Source organism: Osmerus eperlanus, chromosome 9 (assembly GCF_963692335.1).
Source record: "Osmerus eperlanus chromosome 9, fOsmEpe2.1, whole genome shotgun sequence".
NCBI lineage: Eukaryota > Metazoa > Chordata > Actinopteri > Osmeriformes > Osmeridae > Osmerus > Osmerus eperlanus.
Window position 1 is genome coordinate 12,695,629 of NC_085026.1, and position 20,782 is coordinate 12,716,410.

The window sequence follows — 20,782 nt, forward strand, 5'->3', positions numbered from 1 at the left end:
TTTGGGTTTTCCTTTCTAAATATCACCAGAGCCATTATTAGACATTATCTGATATACACTAAATACACAATTAAAAAATAATTCCCACATCCTAAACTTTGTTGAATTTACTTTATAAATATGTATATCTATCATAATTGACCTACATGTATCCTGTACACGTTACAGATGTAAAAATAATAATAATTGTAGGATGACTAGATACTAACACTACACACGCACACACACTCACACACCCCAAAAAATATCAGTACGTACGCGTCACATGACAGACTAAAAAGCAGCATACGCGCGGTGGCGGAGAGTGAAGATGGCGGAAAGTAATGTCGAACCAGATCCCGACTGGAGTAATCGGCCGTCCGATACTGCCGAGGATACTCTTGTTGCAATGGAAAGCTTGCTGACAACCTTAAGAGCGCTTGAAGCTGAACTCAGACAACGAGAGATTTCAGAAATATCCTCCACCGAATACTGCGACAACTTCTGCCAGGTAGCTTGCATAACCGACAGCTCTGAAATCTTCATTTGGGGAATGTTTTTACACAGCTTTGACTGAGATCGGACTAGCCAGCAAGCTAGAAAACTCAATATGGTCGTAGCAATGCGGACTACCTATTTAGCTAGTTTAGTAGATGATCAACGCGCTAAGCGGTCTCGATTTCCAGGAGAATGTGCATGAATATATTACCAGCATCAACGCTCCTGCATCATAATATGCATAACATACATGCACAGGTGATGCGTGACATGTTTTCTAGTTGTAGTAAGCTAGGCTAGTGGGGCTAGCTAGGTAGTAGCCTACAGTCGCTAGCTAGCAGTAGTAGTGGTGGTTCTGGCTGGATGTGGCTATAAGGTCATGTTTTCTACTTGGTTTGCAAAACTGTTTAGAAAACGTATAATGATTGATTCAGTCACTGTAATTGCCATATTTAGGGAGATAACTAAGTTGTGTTAATTTGAGAAATTGGAGATTGTACTTCATGGCATTGTAACGTAGCATACATGTGTGGGGATGGGCGGAATCACGTTTTTGTTTATCTTGCAGGCACTTGCTGTCTGGAACAAATGTGAATAGGCAAAGCTGTTGTCAATGTATTGGTGATTTGCTAGTGAAGTGAGGTTCTACGGGATTGTTAAGGGAGGGGGAATACGTACAGCAGAAATACCAACCCCTATGATTATGGTTGACATGAGCTCAAGGCACCAAGTTCCCACCTAACAAATGGGCCTTCAGGGGATAAAGCTGTGTTTATGAGTCACGGTGAGGGGCTGTCATCATTTTGTGCACCTTGCCATTATCTGCTGAAAGGTCTGATCCCCATAGGCCCAATCAGTCGATCCCAACACAGACATGAGTGCAAGCTGGGATCTATCAAGGTTTACAGTGTTTGTTTTCTCTTGGGCTTCGAAGTAGACAGATGCCTGTTTACCTTAAAGCTGCAATAGGTATAATTTCAAAATATGAGAAACAGCGCCCCCAGTACATGTCTGAACTTATGCGCTTTCCTCTAGCCCAAGTTTGATTGACAGTGGCTTCACAAAATAAGCCAAGGAGGAAAGCTTGCCTCGCTGAAGGTGATTGGTTGGAACAACATTTCTGAAACATAATTGGCTGGAAAGTAGCGGGGCACTTTGTGGTTTGAGTAATGCTATTTAGATTTTGATGTTTTATTTTTTCTATACATTGCAACAACCCCATTTGTGACTATGGTCACTATATAATCATTTTCATGTCGTTATTTGTTGTCTGATTGACCTTTTGGATTTGTCTTTCTGTAAACAGGCGCTGATGAACTATGCTGGGAGCAGGAACTCTGTGGAACACGGTCTTCCTCTCTTGGAGGTCTACTGTCTGTCCATCAACTGTTTTGCTGCTGCCAGACCCCACCTCACAGCAGACTCCGATAACGTGGCCCTCGTTCTGAAAAGACTGGCACTGTAAATGAACACATAGATAAACGTTTCCAAGAATCAATTTTGTGGTTGATAATGCATTAATGGTCATGTTATCTTATCTTGTTTCTCTTATGATGTTCTTCTAATTTAAGGAGCTGCTTTGAACTGCTGCTATCTGTGCCTGAAAATGAAATCCCCTATGAGGCTTGGGTACAATTCCACCACTCTGTTCAGGTAAACAATGGAGTAAGATGGGTGCACTGTAGTTAGTGGAGTAAGGTTTGTGACATTGAAGGTATAAGAACTGCAAGGAGAGTGGTACTAAGAGGGAAAGTATTTGGAGGGGGCTAGGAATTGAGTTAGCAGAAGACAACATAGGAAATTTAATGTGCAAATTTTTGTTACATTTAGGAGAGTATGCCTCTTTAAGTTTCTTCTTACTATAGTGGGTGTTTTGCTTTCAGCATTTTGCAGTTTGTTCCATTATGCTATAACATCTCAAAATGCACAACTGTTGTCATGTTTTGTAGATGGCTCATGATGCCTTGCTAGAGTATGGAAGCACAGACCTCCAGGCCTTACTTCAGATCACTGGAGAAGGGGGAGCCTGGAGCAACCCGGTCCTCAATGCCCTGCTCACCGGTCAGCACACAAGCACAGAGGAAGGTTGGTACCCACGATGCACTGCACGTACTACAACATATGATTACCTCATTGAATAAAGAAGAAGCCAGAGACTGTTTATTCCAAGTAGCACTAACTACTAATTGTGGTTATTATATATTACATGTCTCCAATATCCAAAAGATGTTTCCAGGCGCTTACAATATCAGCGGATTGTTTAGAGCTGATGCATTACAGCTGCATGCTTTATTTTAGTGTGGTTACGACACCCCTTACAGCTAATCTATCACCACTTCCTTTACTTCCCCATAGTGGACGCCTACATCGCCTTAGAGGGGGAGGGCTTCATGGAGATGCGTGTGAAACACCTTGAGAAGATGGGGGAGATAGCCAAAGCAGTCGTTCTGGCCAAAGCCTGTACTGAATGCAGCCACATATCCAACGAAGTCACCTTCAGACAGACCTACGTCTCCCTCCTCTGCCACCTGCTGCCCAATGCTGAGGCCATCGCGGAGGTTTGTCAACCCATGTTTGATGATGGGGTTTTATTGGCAGCACTTAACATTAAGGTTACATGAACTACCAAGTAACTATTTAGCAATACCCATAGTAACCAACACAATTACAGTCACATTCTGCAATGTAGTAACAATCCACTACGGTTTAGCGGTAGTTATTACCCAAGTGAAACTTGGCATGGGGGGACGGGCTTTTCAGAGGTAAGTGGATGTTAACATAGATTTTTGTTTGGGAACTTAACCTTCAACTGTCTCTTTACAACATTCATTTACCCCTTACTCCCCTCCCCTATACGGTATGTAGGATATTTTACTTCAGAAGGATTTGGAACAAAAATATTCGGAGAAGGAAGATCTTTCAAAGTCAAGGTGGCTTGATGGGTTTATCAGCAATGCTCAGTTGGTACAGGAAGACACAAAATGCTTATCATTCATAGGGTAAAATACATGATATAGTCTTAATGAGGAAAATTCCCCACCTGCCATAATACTGTTTTCCCATACTGTCTTCAGGGTCAGTCACTAACCCTAACCCTCACATGGCCTTCACCTGTATGGGATCCAGCTGCTAAGCCTTTGCAACCCCCTATCGCTATTCCCTGGGATCCTGCTGACTTTCAAAAACATTTCTTACTGGGAAGCCTCAACACATAACAGCCCCACAGATAATGCTGTGTCACCCTCTCCCCCCCCCCCCCCCCCCCCCTTACGTGTTACGTGTGTTTTACGATATTCTTCACTCTAACTTCTAACCTGTACCATCAATTAACTTTTGGCCACCACAGACCTTACTGAGACTAGCTCAGGACATGTTTCTGCTGCACAGATAACACAGCCCAAACCTAGGCCTTTTCTTCTTAACCACTGAGTACCCCACATGCCTGCCTTACCTGCCCTATAATCAATAAACCATGACAATAACCTAAACTGCTCACACTTCATATCATTTAATTACAAAGCAATTTCTACCGACAATGTATACACTGTAGGTATTACAATGTAGTTACGTTGTAGTTTGACACCTTAAAGGTTTGCCTCTTCATTTATTGTCCTTGTTTTATTTTCTTTAAACTTTGGAGCTAGTACCCCTTTCACGCCCCCCTGCACACACATCACTTGTTAGAATTGACAGCACTAGTGTTGTTATAGACACTTTGCCCTACATGTGATATCCTCCTAGGACCCAGCAATGTTTACATCCCTTGTAGTGGACATTGGTGTTGGGCTAGGAACTTTGTAACCATGCTGCTTTTTGAATACATTTTGTCCAATTGAAAGAACACCCTGAGCTTCCTAATAATGTAAAAAAATGCAAACAATTTCAGGAATAGCCATGTAAATGTACTTTGTTCATGTCTAACTTAATTAACTATGACAAATAGAACGCTATAGTGACATTTGCTAGCTCACATAACTGTTATGTAAATACAAGCTTTTTTGACCCAGGTCTTAGGAGGATACCTAATGCTTATAATTGTTCTTGTGCTCATTTTAAAACCCAGATTTCCAGGCTGAACTGTAAGGATGTTCTGGAAATTACCTGTAATCTGGAGACTGAAGGGGAGGAGAACACAGCTTTCATCCTGTGTACCACCTTCCTGACTCAACAGCTTCAGCAGCAAAACCTGTATTGTTCCTGGTGAGTATTGGTCAAAATAAGTACGGGGTATAGTTGTGGCTTTTCTGGATGGAAATGTATGCCATTCAAATCGGCTATATGAATTGCCCAGATAAAACTGCGTAGGCTGAGTGTTTGAGACATGTTTGTGCGTGGGCCTGTGTGAGTGCAGGCATCAGCCTGTGCTCTCTCATCAATGTGTCTTTTTTAATGTCACTCTGTGTTGCTTAAATTCAGAATGGAGAACTTTTGTATCCTTAAACATATATTTGGCATTACTTGAGTATATTTTAGTGATGTGTTACTATATGTTTTATCTCCTTTGTGCAGGGAGCTGACACTGTTGTGGAGTAAGCTTCAGAGGAGGATTGATCCGTCTCTGGAGTCTTTGTTGGAGCGCTGCCTGCAGCTAGGGGCCATCGCCAAGACAGTATGCCATCTGCTCTTCCTTGTGAGAATTATACGGACAGAGGTAGGGAAATAACTTCTTGATTTAATTTAATTTATGTGAAATTGTCTTTGTATAAAAGTTTCTTTTGTTTTTATATTTTGTGTAGTAAAACTGTAATAATACAATAAAAGCCATTGCTTTTGACAAACTGACAAATTGTTTTTCTTCTTTCTTCCCTTTCTTCCCTGCAGGCTGAGCAACTGGGCCTGGCTTCTTCTGTGGAGCTCTGTGTGAAAGCTCTCCAGCTTCCCAAGCAGGATGAAGACTCTGAGACAAGGATGTCTATCTGCAAGACTGTGTCCTCCCTGCTGCTGGATGACCTGGAGGTGCTTCGTGCCTGCCAGCTCACCGACTTCCTCTTGAGTCCTTCTCAGACGGCCTTTAGCCTCCTTCAGGAGCTCCACTTGCGTCCTGACCAGAAATACGACCAGGAAAACGGAGTCATTCCCAACTCCCTGCGCTGTGAACTGTTGCTAGCACTTAAGGCCCACTGGCCCTTTGACCCTGAGTTCTGGGACTGGAATATGCTTAGACATCACTGTATTACTCTGCTCGGGCTTGATCCTGAAGAAGATGTGGATGAGGGTGGGCAGGAGGGGGGTAGTTCTGGGCAGGAGGTTAAAGAGGAGGAAAGAGGAAACCCTGATCATACGAGGGAGTTATGCAATGGACTAAATGACAGTGCTGTTAGTCAGGAGGAGGATCAGACAGACAAAAAATCCCAAAACAAATCGGAGAAGGGGAAGTGTAAGAAATACAAGTTCACCTGTAAGATCTGTGATAAGTCAGTGACTGAAACCCGACTCCTCCACCACTCTAAGAGGCATGTAAACAACAACGTTTACACCTGCCCCATCTGTCTGGAGACCTTTTCCAGTAGAAAGGACTTTATCCCACACACAAAAGTACACCTCAGAGCACCGGCCAAGAAAAAGAAGAAGAATAAAAAGAAGATCGATATGGAGAAGCTGATGGATGACGATGACGATGATGATGATTCCGACGGCATGGAGCCTGGTGAGATTGCTGTGGACCCCTCCCTCATACTGTACTATCAGTCTACACGTGACCCTGTGGTTCTGGATCACATTCTGGAACAAGCAAAAACCATCAAGCCTGTTGATGAGGAGCATGTCACGTTCAACTACATCAACATCCACTTTGAGCTTCAGAACCGGGATATATACACATGTCCCGGAACTCACTGCACAAAGACTTTTAAACATTCCAAGTATTTGGGTGTTCATTTGAAATCCGAGCACATTGGGGATGAGAATGTGAAGCACTTCTTTGAGATGAAAAACCGCAGGGTGAAGTGTTCTTTCTGCCGACGTCACTTCATGTCTGCCTACCACTACCGCAAGCACCGGCGTGTGCATGCCACCGACCAGCCCTTCTTGTGCGTGGTCACTGGCTGCAACGCTCGCTTCGAAACATCCAACGAGTTGGTCTCACACAAACAGAGCCACGGCTTCCAACTGAGCTACCAGTGTGAATTAAAAGGATGCTCACTTACTTTCTCTGACTTGGGCCAGTTGTACCACCACGAGGCACAGCATTTCTGTGACGCTGCCTACAGCTGCATCAAACCTGACTGTAATAAATACTACTTATCTAAAAAGGAGTTCATCAAACATTTAGCGACACACAGCATCACCTTATCAGAGGAGGAGTTTGAGGCTCAGAGGAAAGCAAAAGGGAAACTTCTGGAACCCGTTACAGAGGAGGTAGCCAGCCCCAAAAAGTCTAACGATATAAAATCAGAACAAGAGGAGATGGTTAATGGTGACAATGTTGCCCCTTCCTCATCGACCAGTAGTGCCTCAACGTCTAAGGAGCCCAAGGGAACTGTGGCATCTGTTGCTGTATGCTTTGATGGGAAAAGGTTCACCTGTGGCTTTGAGAGATGTGGAATGTCTTTTACAAGAGCCAGAGATGTACAGAGACACCTGAAAGCTGCTCATCCAGAACATCTGAAGTCTGAAAACAAGGAGCACAAGAAACATGACAAAGAGAAGGGTGGTTCAAAGACTAAAAGCGTAAACGTCAAACCAGAGCAGAGCACCGAGGAAACTGGTAGAAGTGAACTATCGACCTCACAACAAACTAAAGGGACGAGCCAAGACAATACATCCCCCTCCCAGGTTACCCACAATGCATCAACCCTTTCAAGCCCCAATGTCTCTGGAGACCCGCTTGGAGAAATTATGATTGGTCTAAGCCAACTGAGCCTGAATCCCTCCAGCCTTAAAAGTTGGTCTTGTGAACCACCCCGCTTAACCTCAGTGCCCACTCAACTGTCCCTTGACCAGGCTCTTATGATCAAGTCACCATTTGTATTATTGCAGAAGGAAGTTCAGCCGTTATTAGGCGAGAGAGTGAAAGTCACTACAAAGACTGAGCCATCAGAGCTGCCTTCAGGGTCAGACAGCAGGAGTCCCTTCCTGCTGCAAGCCTGTACTAAACCCTATACCTGTGAAGTCAAAGGCTGCAGCTTTCGAAGTGTGACTAGCTACACCTTGTTCCGACACTATATGTCCAAGCATAACATTGTCAAAGAAAAGGCGAAAGGTATGCTCAAATCATTGAAATTCAAGCCATTTGTATGCCATATTTGCTCCAGGAGCTTCAGGGAAAAATCTGATTTGAGGACGCATTATGTTCGTGTTCATAAACTCAGTGATGCAGTGTTGGAGGAAATGAGATATTTGTTTAAGAGGCGCGAGGAGATGAAGGCTTCTGAGAACACTGCAAAAGTCAAGACCTCCCTGAAACAAATAAGTGAGTCATTAAAAAAAGACACCCTCAAAATGGGAAAGAAGGAGATGCCAACCTGGCAGCAGAGGTACCAGAAAACAAAAGCTGGCATGTTGAGGAGAGAAAATGGACATGATAAGTCTGGAGACAAAAATGGTAAAATGAGCCAGACTGCTTCTTCTGCACCTGATACATGTGTAAAAGAAGAGGAAGGGGAGGATATTGAGGAAAGATCAAACAATGAACGCTTGGTAGCCAAACGTAATCTGTGTTATATTCTGACTAAATACAACAAAAGCTTCCACTGTAAGAATAAAGATTGTAATGCAACCTTCACCAGCCAGGTTGGGTTTTTGCATCATCTAGAAGCAGTACATCGCTACAATCATTCTCAACTTTCTCTTGAAAAAGACCTGATGCGACATAAAAATTCAGATGTCAGGAAGGGGAAAACGCGGATGCAGCCCAGTCCACCTTCAGATGACCCAGAGCCGAGGTTTAGATGTACATTTAACAACTGTAACGCTTCGTATCACCTCAAAAGCAGTTTGTTACGTCACACAAACCGTGACCATCGTGACTCCCATATTCAATCAAGCCAGCTCATACACTGCAAGTATGACGGTTGTACAAGCGTCTTCACCCATGCCTCCAACCTCAACAAACACATGCTGTTCACACACTGCAATTTCTACGACTCCGTAGTAGTGCGTCTTCAGAGTACTCACAAAAAGGACAAGTCAGTAAGCGGTTGCCAAAAGAAGCTAATAATCACATCATCAAAGCCCAAGACTGACACTCCAACGTTGCCACCACACAGGCAGTCTCTGAGGCGCAATAGCAAGTCTAAGGATGACCCTGATTCTCGAGCGGATACTGGTGAGGAAGAGGAACCTCAAGATATCAAGACGCCGGAGAACAATAAAAAGCAATTCCAAAAGTTTGACAGATTTGAAGATATGGACTTCCGCTCCCATGAGGAGGCCTTGCAGATGTGCCAAGACCGCTGTCTGCGTGTAGCCTATCCATGTATGGTCCAAGGCTGTGACTCTGTCGTTAAAATAATGAGCAGCATGCGCCGTCACTACCTGACGTGCCACACCATGGCATTGACCGCTTTTGTCACTCATCAAGATAAGCTCATGTTTACGGCAGAGCAGCTGGAGGAGCTGATACAGAAGAAGTCAGCACTGTCTTCCCAACCAGACGGAATACGGACACCAAATGGTGTTCTCAAGATGGAGTACCAGTCAGAACCAGAGAACCCTGGGGGTCCGTCCGTACCCATGAGCCTCCACTCGATCAAAATGGAAAGGCTGGATGACCATGATCCCCTGGGGTTCGCTGAAAAAAACCCTGCGGAGAGGAACGTCCTTGTTGGAGCAGATGACCTTCTGTACGGAGAGCCCAGTGGGCACACAGAGGACCCTGCGACTCAGAATGGCCATGCGCAAGACGTGAGATCAAGGCAGCAGGCCTTCAACCCCCCTCCTCCCCCGGCAGATCTTTCACCAACATCCACATTGAGATTCTCTATCGATGAGGGCTTTCTGGATACGTCCGGCCACAAACCCACCAACAACATCTCTGGGCCCATGACTGCCACACCAGCCCGCCAACCGCTGAAGCGGAAGAACGAGCTCTCTGAGCACTTTCCTTCCCATAAAGAGCCTCCGCCTCTCTGCCCTACTCCACGAACCTTTGACCTGGCCACATACAAGCCAATGGGGTTTGAGTCGTCTTTTCTCAAGTTCATACAGGAGACCACCCAGGACGAGGACATTAGGGTGGGCGGGTCGGCTGGTGTGGCAGCCAAGCGCAAAGACTCCCATAGGCGTGACTGCTCTGTCAAGGAGAACAGTCAGAATGGTCTCACTCATCCTCGTAACAGACGCACTCGCTCTGCACCTCTCAAGCCCTTAACCATGAAGGGGGACTACACGTCAGTCCAGAACCTGAGATCCATCTTAGACAAAGCATTGACAGGATGTGGGGACCTGGCCATCAAGCAATTGCAGTATCTCAGGCCAGTGGTGGTCTTGGAAAGATCCAAGTTCTCCACTTCTCTGTTGGATATCTTCCCCACTGACTCAAATGATCAGCTACTTCTTGGAAGTTAGTTCAACTGAAAACCTTTTAACATCTATAAAGACTTTTTAATTTTGTCCTCGCATAAGACTGCGTTTTGTTTACTTTTCTTCTGAAGAATGTGTTATAATGACTGTTTCTTTGAAGTTGCCAAACTGATCACTTGCGATCATATTAGTATCAGACCTAATGCCGGTTTATTACCTGGTAAAATGGCCTGGAATAGATTTTTAACAAGTATTGTTTCCATTTCCTCTGTTAGTGATTAACTTGTAATATTGTATATATCTTGTCACAATACACATTTTGCAAATGTTTAAATATCATTTAGAAAAACTGATGGTGGTTGTTCCATTTCAACAAAGATTTTTTTTGTCAGAAAGTGGATGTACAATAATTAAGCACCTCTTAACCCAAACATAAAGTTGATGAATATGCCGTCTTCAGCTTTGCTTAGTCTCATCAAGATTCCATGTTTTCAATGAAGTGGATGTTGGCAGATATGTATGTATTGCTTTATAATAAAAAAATAAATGTTTGAATAGGCTCTTCCAAAAATATTGATTTGCATGCTTTATTTTTATTGTCTCTGTTTCTTGTCCAAAAGTTGAAGCAAGAAGCTATTATGGTATATCCTGAGAACATTTTAATTTTATGCTAACTTGAATTACATTTTACCAATGAGAACATAACAAAGCCAGACTACACTCATTTCACGAATGGATTTATGGTTTAGTTGGTTATGTTTGAACTCCTGCTTACTGAGAGTCCATCTGAGCACAAACGGTGCCAAAAGTTGCCACCTAGACCAGTCACACAGCTAAACCAAAAACATTGACAACACAGAGTGTGGTCTTGTTCTCCCATCTCACTATACAGCTTCCTGGTAGAGGGAGGGAGAAAGTAAAGGTTTAACTGCAGGAAATGGTGCAATGAAAAAGTATGTCTGATAATGATCCATTCTACTGGCATTGGTCTGAGTGGTTTGCTACCTACCGTCCATAGTGCTGTCCCAGAAGCAGGAGCTGGCTGTGTGCAGGCCTGCCCCATTCTTCTGCAGTATGATACAAGTCACTGTGGGACAGAAAACGACAATGCTATGCTAAGATAGCAAGATAACGTAATATATATATATTTAACACTAGGGTTTGGATTACCAATGTATTTGAAGGGTTTCCCTAGTTTGGATAGTTGGTTCAGACTTGTCTCCACAATACTGGATGTCCATTGGTGGATTCGACTTTGTTGGTAATTATTGTTGCCAATAGTTGTTTCCACTGCCTGTCATGAGAATAACACTTTAAATATTTTCATGATAATTAAGGCAAATCAAATATTTTGGAACTTTTCTTCTAAGCGTGCTACTTTTACAACACTTTTTAACAATAAATACTTACGTCTTTTACGATTGTGTTAATGTCATCAACAACAAATGCAGTCTGAAAAAAAGGATGAAGATACACAATCTTGAAAGAACGTTCTGCTGTACTCAATCAATGTTACAATTGTTATTACAATTAAATATGAAATCAGAAAGATTGTAACCCTGAAGTCCACAAACGTATGTACCTCTTCGCCAGATTGAAACTCGTCCATGGTGCCAATGTCCTAAGAGTTGCTATAGGTACCGACAAACAAATATCGGTTCATTACAACTTCATAAGCAGTTCTAGCAACTTTGTATGCGGCTTTAAGTAATTATTTAAATATAGATCAATAACATAAATAATATGTAAAATGCACACCCATGAATTGGAATGCATTTATTGGTGAATTGTTTAATTTTCTGAGACTCTTTCGAATTTATGTTTTAGAGTGACCGTTCATGATTAGTAAAATGTTCTCGTTCAGAAATAACCTCATACCACTACATGTAGACCCAATGGAATGTTTTGGGTTGTTGAATAAGAATCGAATTAGCAGAGCCTTCTGAAGGTGTTTGTCGATATTTATGATGTCACAGCTAATATTAAAGAGTTGTAGGCCAATATTATTTTGGGATTGGTCGTTTGTGCCATTTAATCTCAACTCATGGATTGTCACAGAGTAGATTAAAGTAGCTATATGTAACACTATTTAAAATGGACTGGATTCCTGAATCCCAACCACCATTAGAGTGGTCACGAATGCGCTCCAAACTCATGTTGGCCACCAACGGCAGCAACCAAGTTAGACAAGTAACATACATGGTGGGCCTTTCCCGTCAGGCCTCGTCCGTCTTCGGTGGATGGAATTGTGAGACCATTTCTTTCGTAGTCGCCCTGTGCTACCTGTGCTACATCTATTCGGAGAGGATAACGTTTGCTTTAAAGGTAGGAGAGACCAGTGCATCCTATGAATGATCAAATTAATCCTATTATCTGCTTAATTATGTGTTTTTTTTAAATTATGTGGCTAAAAGAAAATGCTCAGTATCTTACCTCCCCATCCTCACTATGTGACTAGGGTGTGTCATTGGATGTTATATTTTCGCAATGTTATCAGGATGTCCGGTGGTGGCTGACTAAACATCGCGTGAAATGGGTGCACTTTGTAGAGAAACCAAAGAGGGAGTCTAGAAAGAGACGCCGATGCCCTCTGCTGATAAAGGTCAAACGCCTGGAGCTGAGAGTCAGAGCACTGAGGAGAGTATTGGAGAATCAAGGTGGTTCGCATCGGAGACACCAGCCCTGCTGCTCTACTCACTGCCATTTGCACTTACTCAAGAGCAAGAGACTACAAGGCAGCAGCAGCAGTGCTTCTGAGTGGGAGACATAGACAAGCAGCTACAAAAGACTCCGTCACATTGTCACCAATGATTCAAACACATTTCTCCTAATATGATCCATAAAGCAAAATCAAACTGACAGAGGTTTAGTGGGTTACACTTAACAACCGAACACGTTCTACACTAATATATGGCTTTAACATCCGAGACAAAATCCACATTGCTTCTATATTTGGGTCGTATCATGTGTGTTTTTACTTGATAAAATGTAGAACTCAACACTAGGAGTTGTGGACGCCATGTGCGGCTTCTGAGTCCGGAACTTTAATTATTGCATCCTCTACGTTGATTTCCTGGTGAGCGCATTTGATAGTTGCACCAGAAGCTCGCTTGAATGGCAACTTAGAGCTAATGAGCATGATCTTCACTTTACATAGTTTAGTTTATTTGAATCAAAACCAAGAAACACTGGGACAGACACACAACATACAAACGTTTAACAAGTACTGAATTATCATCTGATCGGAAACTGTAACGCACAACCGTAGCTAACTACCGGTGGAGCTAGCTAAGCTATCCAGCAGCCAGTCCACTCACTCAAAATAGCTAGCCAGCTTGCTGGCTAAACGAAGAACAGAAAACATGTTACTTGATCTCCCAATTGAAAAGCAGATATTCTATGCTGTACTGGGATTCTCATGGACAGTGTATCTATGGGAGGCGTACCTTGCTTACAGACAGGTAATGGGAGATTATTATATCGTGTTTCGTAGTCTTAATGTCAAGCATAACAAACCGAATCAAACGTTGTCTTATGCTTGCTAGCTGGAAGCTGATAGCAGGCAGTGTGGATCAGGTGCTTCGACTGCTACCCTTTCTCACATTTATTTTGCCAACTATCAATATTGAGAAAGGGAAAGTGATTTTGTAAAATCATGTTTGGCGTTACGTGAAATGTTCATTTAACATTGCATGTAGCTACACGACTATGTTGAAATGTTCGAGTCAAGAGTTTCTCTTGTCAATCAGCGGAGGATATACAGGTCAACCACACATGTACCTAAGGAGCTGGGGAAGATCATGGACACTGACACCTTTGAGAAGTCCCGCCTTTACCAGCTGGACAAGAGTAACTTTAGCTTCTGGTCAGGACTCTATTCAGAAACTGAGGGCACGGTAAGAAAATACTAAGAGATGAACTTTCATCCTTTTGGTGACTCACCACTTTTCAATATCCTATACTTAGATATACCTATACTGACAGGATTATCTGATGCCATTGGAATAATCTTTGTAAGAACTGGCCCCTTTGTGATAACATTTCCTCACTGTTTTCTTACATCATAGTTGATCTTACTCCTTGGTGGAATCCCTTTCATGTGGGGAGTAGCTGGGACTGTGACTGCTCGCTTTGGATTGGGCCCCGAGTATGAGGTTAGCATGCCCCTTGAGGATTTTAGAATAGTCTCACAATGACAATAGATAGACTACTAGCACTACATACATGACCATTGGGATTTGTTTGTACTAGTTTGTTGATGTTATTTGGTTGTAGATCTCCCAGTCCCTTGCTTTCCTGACACTGGCCACCCTGTTCAGTGCCTTCACTGGCCTTCCCTGGAGTATCTACAACACTTTTGTCATTGAGGAGAAGCATGGTTTCAACCAGCAGGTGAACAGTCAAAAGTCCATGGGGGTTTCCTTATGCACCCGCACGCGCACACACACAGAAATATGCAGATACTCATACACACAAAAAACGTTTTGTGTAACTGTTACATAAATTGTTCTTACTTGTGTCTGTCGTCTTCTCTCTGGTGTTCCTATATCTTCTCTCCTCAGACAATTGGGTTCTTTTTAAAGGATGCCGTTAAGAAGTTTATTGTGACCCAATGTATCCTGTTGCCTGTCACTTCACTGCTCCTCTACATCATCAAGATAGGCGGAGACTATTTCTTCATCTATGCCTGGCTCTTCACTCTGGGTGTTTCTCTGGTTAGTCCAATCTAGACTAGGCCAGCCATATCCAAACTGCAGACTACAGTGATTGAAAACAACAAAGAATAAAGCTTTACATCGATCACTATATAGTACACAATTTAAAATTGTGTTATTTTTTTATTTGTATTGCTTTTCTATTTGCACATTGCATATTTTGATTATTTCAATTAATCTGTTCCTCAGGTGCTAGTAACCATCTATGCTGACTACATAGCTCCCCTGTTTGACAAGTTTACCCCCTTGCCAGAGGGAGAGTTGAAGACAGATATTGAGACTATGGCTAAGTCCATCAGTTTCCCCCTCACCAAGGTCTATGTAGTTGAAGGTGAGTTTCTCAGTAACTACAATCTAAGTACAACTTTTCTGTCTGTCCTGACACTTGACATGGATACATCAATTACACAGAAATGTATCATTTAGCAGGCACTATTATCTAAAGCGATGTACAAAAGTGCAATTACTGAATGTATGATTGGCTGTATGAAATAAGAACACCTGCTGTATTCTAAGATGAGGTTTAAAAAAAGTTACATTCCTTTCCATTTCACCAGGTTCCAAACGCTCCTCCCACAGCAACGCCTACTTCTATGGTTTCTTTAAGAACAAACGCATTGTTCTGTTCGACACCCTGCTGGAGGACTACTCCCCCCTCAACAAGGCTGGGGAGCCCCAGCCAGAGCAGACAGAAGATGGTGACGCAGCCACTGAGGCCAAAGCCAAGCCTAAGGTCAGATATACCCCTATACAAGGGAGATGTAGTGGCAGGTAGTGACTCATGACAGTAGTCATGACAACAGTGAGCATCAAAAGTCCTTGGAAAATAAAATGACTAGGCTGCAATTTTCTACAAAAGTGCCTAAAATAACCTGGAGAGTTCATTTAAGGGTTCTGTTGGGAATCATTGACACACCTCTTGGGGAGAACTCATAGACAAGGACTAAACACTCCCAGTTAGGATGATACAATAACCAACAGTTAATGTGTCTGACTCTTTCCAGAATAAGAAGCAAGGCTGTAACAACCCAGAGATCCTGGCGGTTCTGGGCCATGAGCTCGGCCACTGGAAGCTAGGCCACACTGTGAAAAACATTGTCATCAGCCAGGTGCATTTTACAAAATTTAAAACTGTTGTGTTCTACACTGTTGGTTTTACTATTATTACACAATTTTTACAGAATTACAGTACTAATTACTTTCTTTTGTGCTTCTAGATGAACTCCTTCCTGTGCTTCTTCCTTTTTGCTGTTATGATTGGCCGGAAAGAGCTGTTCCTAGCATTTGGTTTCTATGACAGCCAGCCCACATTGATTGGGTTGATGATCATCTTCCAATTCATCTTTTCTCCATACAATGAGGTGACTATTTAATAAATAATGCCTTGACATCTCTGACTGTAAACTTAAAAAAGGTTGGTTATTGTTGTTCTGTTAGTAGTAGACTTCAGGTTTTTTTCCCTCACTCTCTTCCCTCCAGCTCCTCTCCTTCTGTCTCACGGTGCTGAGTCGCCGGTTCGAGTTCCAGGCAGATGCCTTTGCTCGGGCAATGGGCAAGGCCTCTGAGCTGTACTCCGCGCTTATCAAGCTGAACAAAGACAACCTAGGCTTTCCTGTGGCTGACTGGCTGTTCTCCATGTGGCACTACTCGCACCCTCCTCTCCTGGAGAGGCTCAGAGCCCTGGGGATCAAGAACGACTGACGGGGCCAAAGGGGGGACGCACAACCACCAGCTCTCCCCAAGGGTCTCCGGAGGTCACTCCAGGCCCTCTGATCTACTGCTCTCTCTCTTTCTCAATCTCTCTGTGTACCCCTCCCCAGTCTATTTTTTTATTTTTATTTTGGATCCAACCTCACATTATTTTCCATACAGTTTCAATTGTTTTTATTCTTCTTTATTTTAACTACTTGTAAAAAAACAAAATTAATCTGCACAAGCACCCTCAGAAGAGCGTGAGATAGGGAAACGGCTGTGCATATACACATACATATTCCAGGAGTCGAAATTGCTGTTGCGATTACAGGTTACTATTTGCAAGGGTTGCTCATTATATTTTGTCTATGTTTTTATTCAATTTTAGTTGATTAATAACAATTTGTTACTTAATCATTCCAAAAATACTCCTAAAACTTCTAAATGTGCATGGAAAAAGTAACTCAATCTCTTATCAGCACTATCATGTTGGAAGGATTTATAGACGTCAAAATCCTCAGTCATAGACTAAAAGTCCATCCCTGAACATCAAGAGTATTTGTGCACAGTAATATAACCCACAGTAAATTTACTATTTAATAAGTAAGCACAGGTATATCCAGTCAACCAATTCCATTTGACTGGTGTAATGGTTTTGTGGTTGAATACTGGGAAATTTAAAAAGGTTTGTCTTTTTCCATATTAACTCATAACTGCAATTCAGATGGATCATTACTGATAATCATAATTAGATTTGAGTGCCTGTGTTCTCCCAATCTCTGATTCTGCACGGTTAGCTGATAACATGAGGGAAATTCTAAAGTATAAAAAGTAGCTAGCTGATAGGAAGTGCATAAAGGAATGATAAGTTTAGATTTTCAAATGTTAAGATATTCAGACGTAGAGCTGTCAATTCTTTTTTTTACAAAACCTCTTTTTTTATGCATTTGTTTTGTAAACAAAAATGTGACCATTACCTGTAAATAATTTATTTTATGAATCAGCATTTAATGGTATATGGATTGGATAAAAAGTTTATGCTAACTTTTGGCATATTTGAATGTGGTTTGGATACTTATGATAATATGTTATGCTTAGTTTTTTTTGCCTGTGTGTGTGCAAGGTGTGATTTAATGTGGAGACGCAAAGGTCCTTCGGCACGTCACAATAAGTGACTCAGTGTTTGGTTTGATACTGAGGGAGAAACTGACTTTTCTTGCAGAATTGTGAATAAAATCTCTCAAAGCACCTGTCGTCATTCAGATTTTTTCATGGACGTAAGTGACACGTGACGTTGGTTTTATTTTCTATATAAATATATAGGCCTGCATTTTAAAGTCCATTGTGTCAGAGTATATAAGTTCTTTGTGTGATACAAGTGTGTCCTCGTGACAAGGGTGAACGTCACAACAAAGAAGCTACTTTTGATCATAGATATGCTTTTGATCATAGACGTATATATGTCTATGCTTTTGATCGTCAAAACACGGAGTTACGCTACGACGTAGTGCGTGCTGCGTAACTCTGTTTCCTATGTTGGACCATACCATTCAGCAGGGGTCACTTATTTGAAAGCTTTACAGCTACCGTTATTGATCAAATTCATGGTCCTGGCATAGGTTAAATTAGGAATAATTAAAGAAAGACCCAGACTGTAAAGTAGTACACTTTGAAATAATTAATTACACAATTTCAAAGCCCCATGCGTCGATGTACGCACCCCCTCTTGTCTAATGGAAAGTTCTTATTTTGGTGTATTTTGGTTGACAAGGGCAAACCAGTCAGTGGTATGTTTCAGAACGAAAAATGGCAAGATTTCTGAGGCCTAACGTTAGGAGCTTCCTGGCCACACAGCTAAGGATGTCATCCGACCAGGTAAATTGAATATGTAATAGAATACCTTTTATAGCAATGCGTATTTAATTTCCACGTTGGTTCAATATAAGCATTTCTTAATGGCAACATTGTTCAAGGATAGCATAAACATATATACATAAACACGTTGGGACAATAGGGATGGACGTGGTTAATCGAATATCCGGATATCCTAAAGTAAGTTAGTATTCGAATACTTTTTTCGAATACTTATGAGCATAGTTTAATTAAAAAACGTTTTTTTTAATGAAAAACCGTCGCTTCGTGGTGTGAATTCTAATAGTTGTGACGTTAGAAATTATGAAAACCATCAACAAAGGTATGCTACGTGACCCTGCGTTCTGCTGCGAGTCTCCTTTCATTTCATTTGGCGCTACAAGAAGCTTAGTTTCCTGGCTAAGCAGTAGGTACCTCGCCGCAACCTCAGTTCCTGCAGAGTCGTTTCTATGCCGTCCTGCTCGTATATCGACTCCGTACTCGCCTACTATTTTTTTAAACTTTTTATTACACATAATAGCTCAGCGCTATTCCGCCAATTTAAGAGCCTATACGTCTGAAGACGCAGCGTTTTTTCAAGTTCATTGTCTTTTCGTCATGTTGATAAATTGATCTTTCATTTTTTTTCTTTATTCAATCCTTATTTAATATAATAGCTTAACAGTCCCAATTATTGCCAGCATGTTTGGTGGTTCATGTGTTTACTGTATGCTTTGCGTCATGTCAGGCTAATTACATAACGGAACCACATTAATAAAAATAGATTATCCGGAATATTTGAAAATAATTTCGGATATTATTCGAATAGAAATCAGTTCAAATCTCCATCCCTAGTAGCCAATGTAGGCAGATTTTGTTTGGGTTTGACGTTTCATTAGACAACAATGTTCTGGAGTGAATGCCTCCCCGTGAATGCATGTTGCCAATTGTACTTCACAATAGGGTCGCTTTTAAAAGCATTATTCTCATATTCTGGTCAATTCTGGTATAACTATACACTTTGGTATAACATTACATTATCAGTTTCTTATTGTTAAAAGTATAGGCTAGCAGCTAAGAATGTTCACACCCTACTTCCTAATTGTGAAATCATGTCCATAGTGAAATGACCCTATTTGAATGACAAAGAAATGAAAGGGCAAATGTGCTCAAGATAACCTGTGTGCTAAACATTTACATTTACATTTTAGTCCTTTTGCAGACGCTCTTATCCAGAGCGACTTACAGTAAGTACAGGGACATTCCCCCCGAGGCAAGTAGGGTGAAGTGCCTTGCCCAAGGACACAACGTCATTTCACACAGCCGGGAATCAAACTGGCAACCTTCAGATTACTAGCCCGATTCCCTAACCGCTCAGCCATCTGACTTTCAGTATGTCATTGTGATAAAATTCGGTATATTCATTGTATGTTATCTTTCCCATGATTCAGCTGGGTGAGCTGGGCAAAGGTGCAGGGAAGGGAGGAGGAGGTGGAGGATCAATCAGAGAGGCAGGAGGAGCCATGGGGAAGAAGCAGGTTGCTGAGGAGGAAATGTACTTCAGGTGAGGGTGACTCCGTTTTCCAGACCTGATATTGCTTGCTATTTTGGCCCCTTACAACTATGACAAAGTCCCTTAATGTCATTCCAGACCCTAAGTGGACCTGCTATTTGTTTTTCCTGATTCCCATTCCCCCTGAGTAGGGTCTTTTATTCAAACATAGTAAAGTCATCACAGACCGTAACCTAACAGTAACTGTAGCTAGAGGTAAATAGGAAAATGTACTGTTGTGCTATAGTAGCATTTAGCTTGTTTTGACACGCTGCCTGTCATTACACACTCTCTCCATCTCCCCTCCCTCTGTAGACGTAAAGAGCAGGAGCAGCTAGCTGCTCTGAAGCAGCACCACCAAGAGGAGATTGACCATCACAAGAAAGAGATTGAGCGTCTGCAACGAGAGATTGACCGCCACAAGGGAAAGATCCGAAAGCTGAAACATGATGACTGAGACTGTGAAAAAACCCCAACAAAGCTCTTTATCTATTGTTTGACAAAGCTCTCTACCAATCATAGTGTGAAGCTCTGTCATTCTTGATTGCCAAAGTCCTTAGTAAATTGCCTGCACTGCACACAGAAGCTTTTCCAGTGAATGTGCTGTTGAATGTCCAAAATGCTTGAGTTTTTTTAATCGCAATCATTCAAGGTGGTTGGCATCCTCAGATTTTACCTTATTGTGTGCTCTCATTCATGTTTTTGACTTGGAATGGAGACATGTAATTAAAGAAATGGAAAGGGATGTTTTACAGAAAAAAAAGGAAAGATAGAAAAAATTACAGTATTGCCTTTTATTGAAACTTTCAGAGTAGCCTACTCAATATCTGCATGCAAGTGTTCAACTATGACTGCTGAAATAAAAATATCAAAGACTAAGTTGTGTGATGCTTGTTTATACTGTAGATAAGGTTACTAATAGTTAACAAAGTAGTGTACACCTGTCTCTATTTGAAAGAATCTAAAGTTTATTTCCAGAGAGCGGAATATTTGTTGTATATGACGTCACATAAGTCACGTTAAATTTGATCAA

General features: G+C 41.9%; 4 protein-coding genes across 4 annotated transcripts; 3 read left to right on the plus strand and 1 right to left on the minus strand.

The window, feature by feature from the left end:
- The first annotated feature begins 277 nt into the window (after nt 1-277).
- On the plus strand, nt 278-10,486 carry rlf (RLF zinc finger). The gene is made up of 8 exons (XM_062468756.1): nt 278-490; nt 1,784-1,938; nt 2,049-2,130; nt 2,427-2,562; nt 2,833-3,035; nt 4,541-4,677; nt 4,987-5,128; nt 5,299-10,486. Exons 1-8 carry the CDS (start codon nt 311-313, stop codon nt 9,982-9,984), a joined length of 5,721 nt encoding a protein of 1,906 aa, XP_062324740.1. The 5' UTR covers nt 278-310; the 3' UTR covers nt 9,985-10,486.
- A 32-nt stretch (nt 10,487-10,518) lies between these two features.
- Nucleotides 10,519-12,446, minus strand: LOC134026229 (dynein light chain Tctex-type 1-like). The gene is made up of 7 exons (XM_062468758.1): nt 12,373-12,446; nt 12,137-12,233; nt 11,522-11,579; nt 11,350-11,391; nt 11,110-11,233; nt 10,949-11,026; nt 10,519-10,835 (listed from the first exon to the last, which is right to left on the minus strand). Exons 3-7 carry the CDS (start codon nt 11,546-11,548, stop codon nt 10,765-10,767), a joined length of 342 nt encoding a protein of 113 aa, XP_062324742.1. The 5' UTR covers nt 11,549-11,579; nt 12,137-12,233; nt 12,373-12,446; the 3' UTR covers nt 10,519-10,764.
- A 574-nt stretch (nt 12,447-13,020) lies between these two features.
- On the plus strand, nt 13,021-17,594 carry zmpste24 (zinc metallopeptidase, STE24 homolog). Its single transcript, XM_062469819.1, has 10 exons — nt 13,021-13,400; nt 13,689-13,835; nt 14,007-14,093; nt 14,215-14,331; nt 14,502-14,654; nt 14,844-14,985; nt 15,212-15,387; nt 15,659-15,763; nt 15,872-16,015; nt 16,134-17,594. Exons 1-10 carry the CDS (start codon nt 13,302-13,304, stop codon nt 16,353-16,355), a joined length of 1,392 nt encoding a protein of 463 aa, XP_062325803.1. The 5' UTR covers nt 13,021-13,301; the 3' UTR covers nt 16,356-17,594.
- A 476-nt stretch (nt 17,595-18,070) lies between these two features.
- On the plus strand, nt 18,071-20,628 carry atp5if1b (ATP synthase inhibitory factor subunit 1b). The gene is made up of 3 exons (XM_062470192.1): nt 18,071-18,221; nt 19,649-19,761; nt 20,065-20,628. The coding sequence occupies exons 1-3, from the start codon at nt 18,153-18,155 to the stop codon at nt 20,204-20,206; spliced, it is 324 nt and encodes a 107-aa protein (XP_062326176.1). The 5' UTR covers nt 18,071-18,152; the 3' UTR covers nt 20,207-20,628.
- The last annotated feature ends 154 nt before the right edge of the window (nt 20,629-20,782 follow it).

What these genes read in the sequence shown, in the direction of transcription:
- atp5if1b (XM_062470192.1), top strand. Translation starts at nt 18,153, where the DNA reads ATGGCAAGATTTCTGAGGCCTAACGTTAGGAGCTTCCTGGCCACACAG. An exon ending in TAAGGATGTCATCCGACCAG is followed by an intron (nt 18,222 to 19,648) that starts GTAAATTGAATA and finishes CCCATGATTCAG; the next exon opens with CTGGGTGAGCTGGGCAAAGG. An exon ending in GAGGAGGAAATGTACTTCAG is followed by an intron (nt 19,762 to 20,064) that starts GTGAGGGTGACT and finishes CTCCCTCTGTAG; the next exon opens with ACGTAAAGAGCAGGAGCAGC.
- zmpste24 (XM_062469819.1), top strand. Translation starts at nt 13,302, where the DNA reads ATGTTACTTGATCTCCCAATTGAAAAGCAGATATTCTATGCTGTACTG. An exon ending in AGCATGGTTTCAACCAGCAG is followed by an intron (nt 14,332 to 14,501) that starts GTGAACAGTCAA and finishes TTCTCTCCTCAG; the next exon opens with ACAATTGGGTTCTTTTTAAA. An exon ending in AAAACATTGTCATCAGCCAG is followed by an intron (nt 15,764 to 15,871) that starts GTGCATTTTACA and finishes TTGTGCTTCTAG; the next exon opens with ATGAACTCCTTCCTGTGCTT.
- rlf (XM_062468756.1), top strand. Translation starts at nt 311, where the DNA reads ATGGCGGAAAGTAATGTCGAACCAGATCCCGACTGGAGTAATCGGCCG. An exon ending in AATTCCACCACTCTGTTCAG is followed by an intron (nt 2,131 to 2,426) that starts GTAAACAATGGA and finishes CATGTTTTGTAG; the next exon opens with ATGGCTCATGATGCCTTGCT. An exon ending in ATGCTGAGGCCATCGCGGAG is followed by an intron (nt 3,036 to 4,540) that starts GTTTGTCAACCC and finishes TTTAAAACCCAG; the next exon opens with ATTTCCAGGCTGAACTGTAA.
- LOC134026229 (XM_062468758.1), bottom strand. Translation starts at nt 11,548, where the DNA reads ATGGACGAGTTTCAATCTGGCGAAGAG. An exon ending in AGTTTCAATCTGGCGAAGAG is followed by an intron (nt 11,392 to 11,521) that starts GTACATACGTTT and finishes CCTTTTTTTCAG; the next exon opens with ACTGCATTTGTTGTTGATGA. An exon ending in CTGGGACAGCACTATGGACG is followed by an intron (nt 10,836 to 10,948) that starts GTAGGTAGCAAA and finishes TCCCTCTACCAG; the next exon opens with GAAGCTGTATAGTGAGATGG.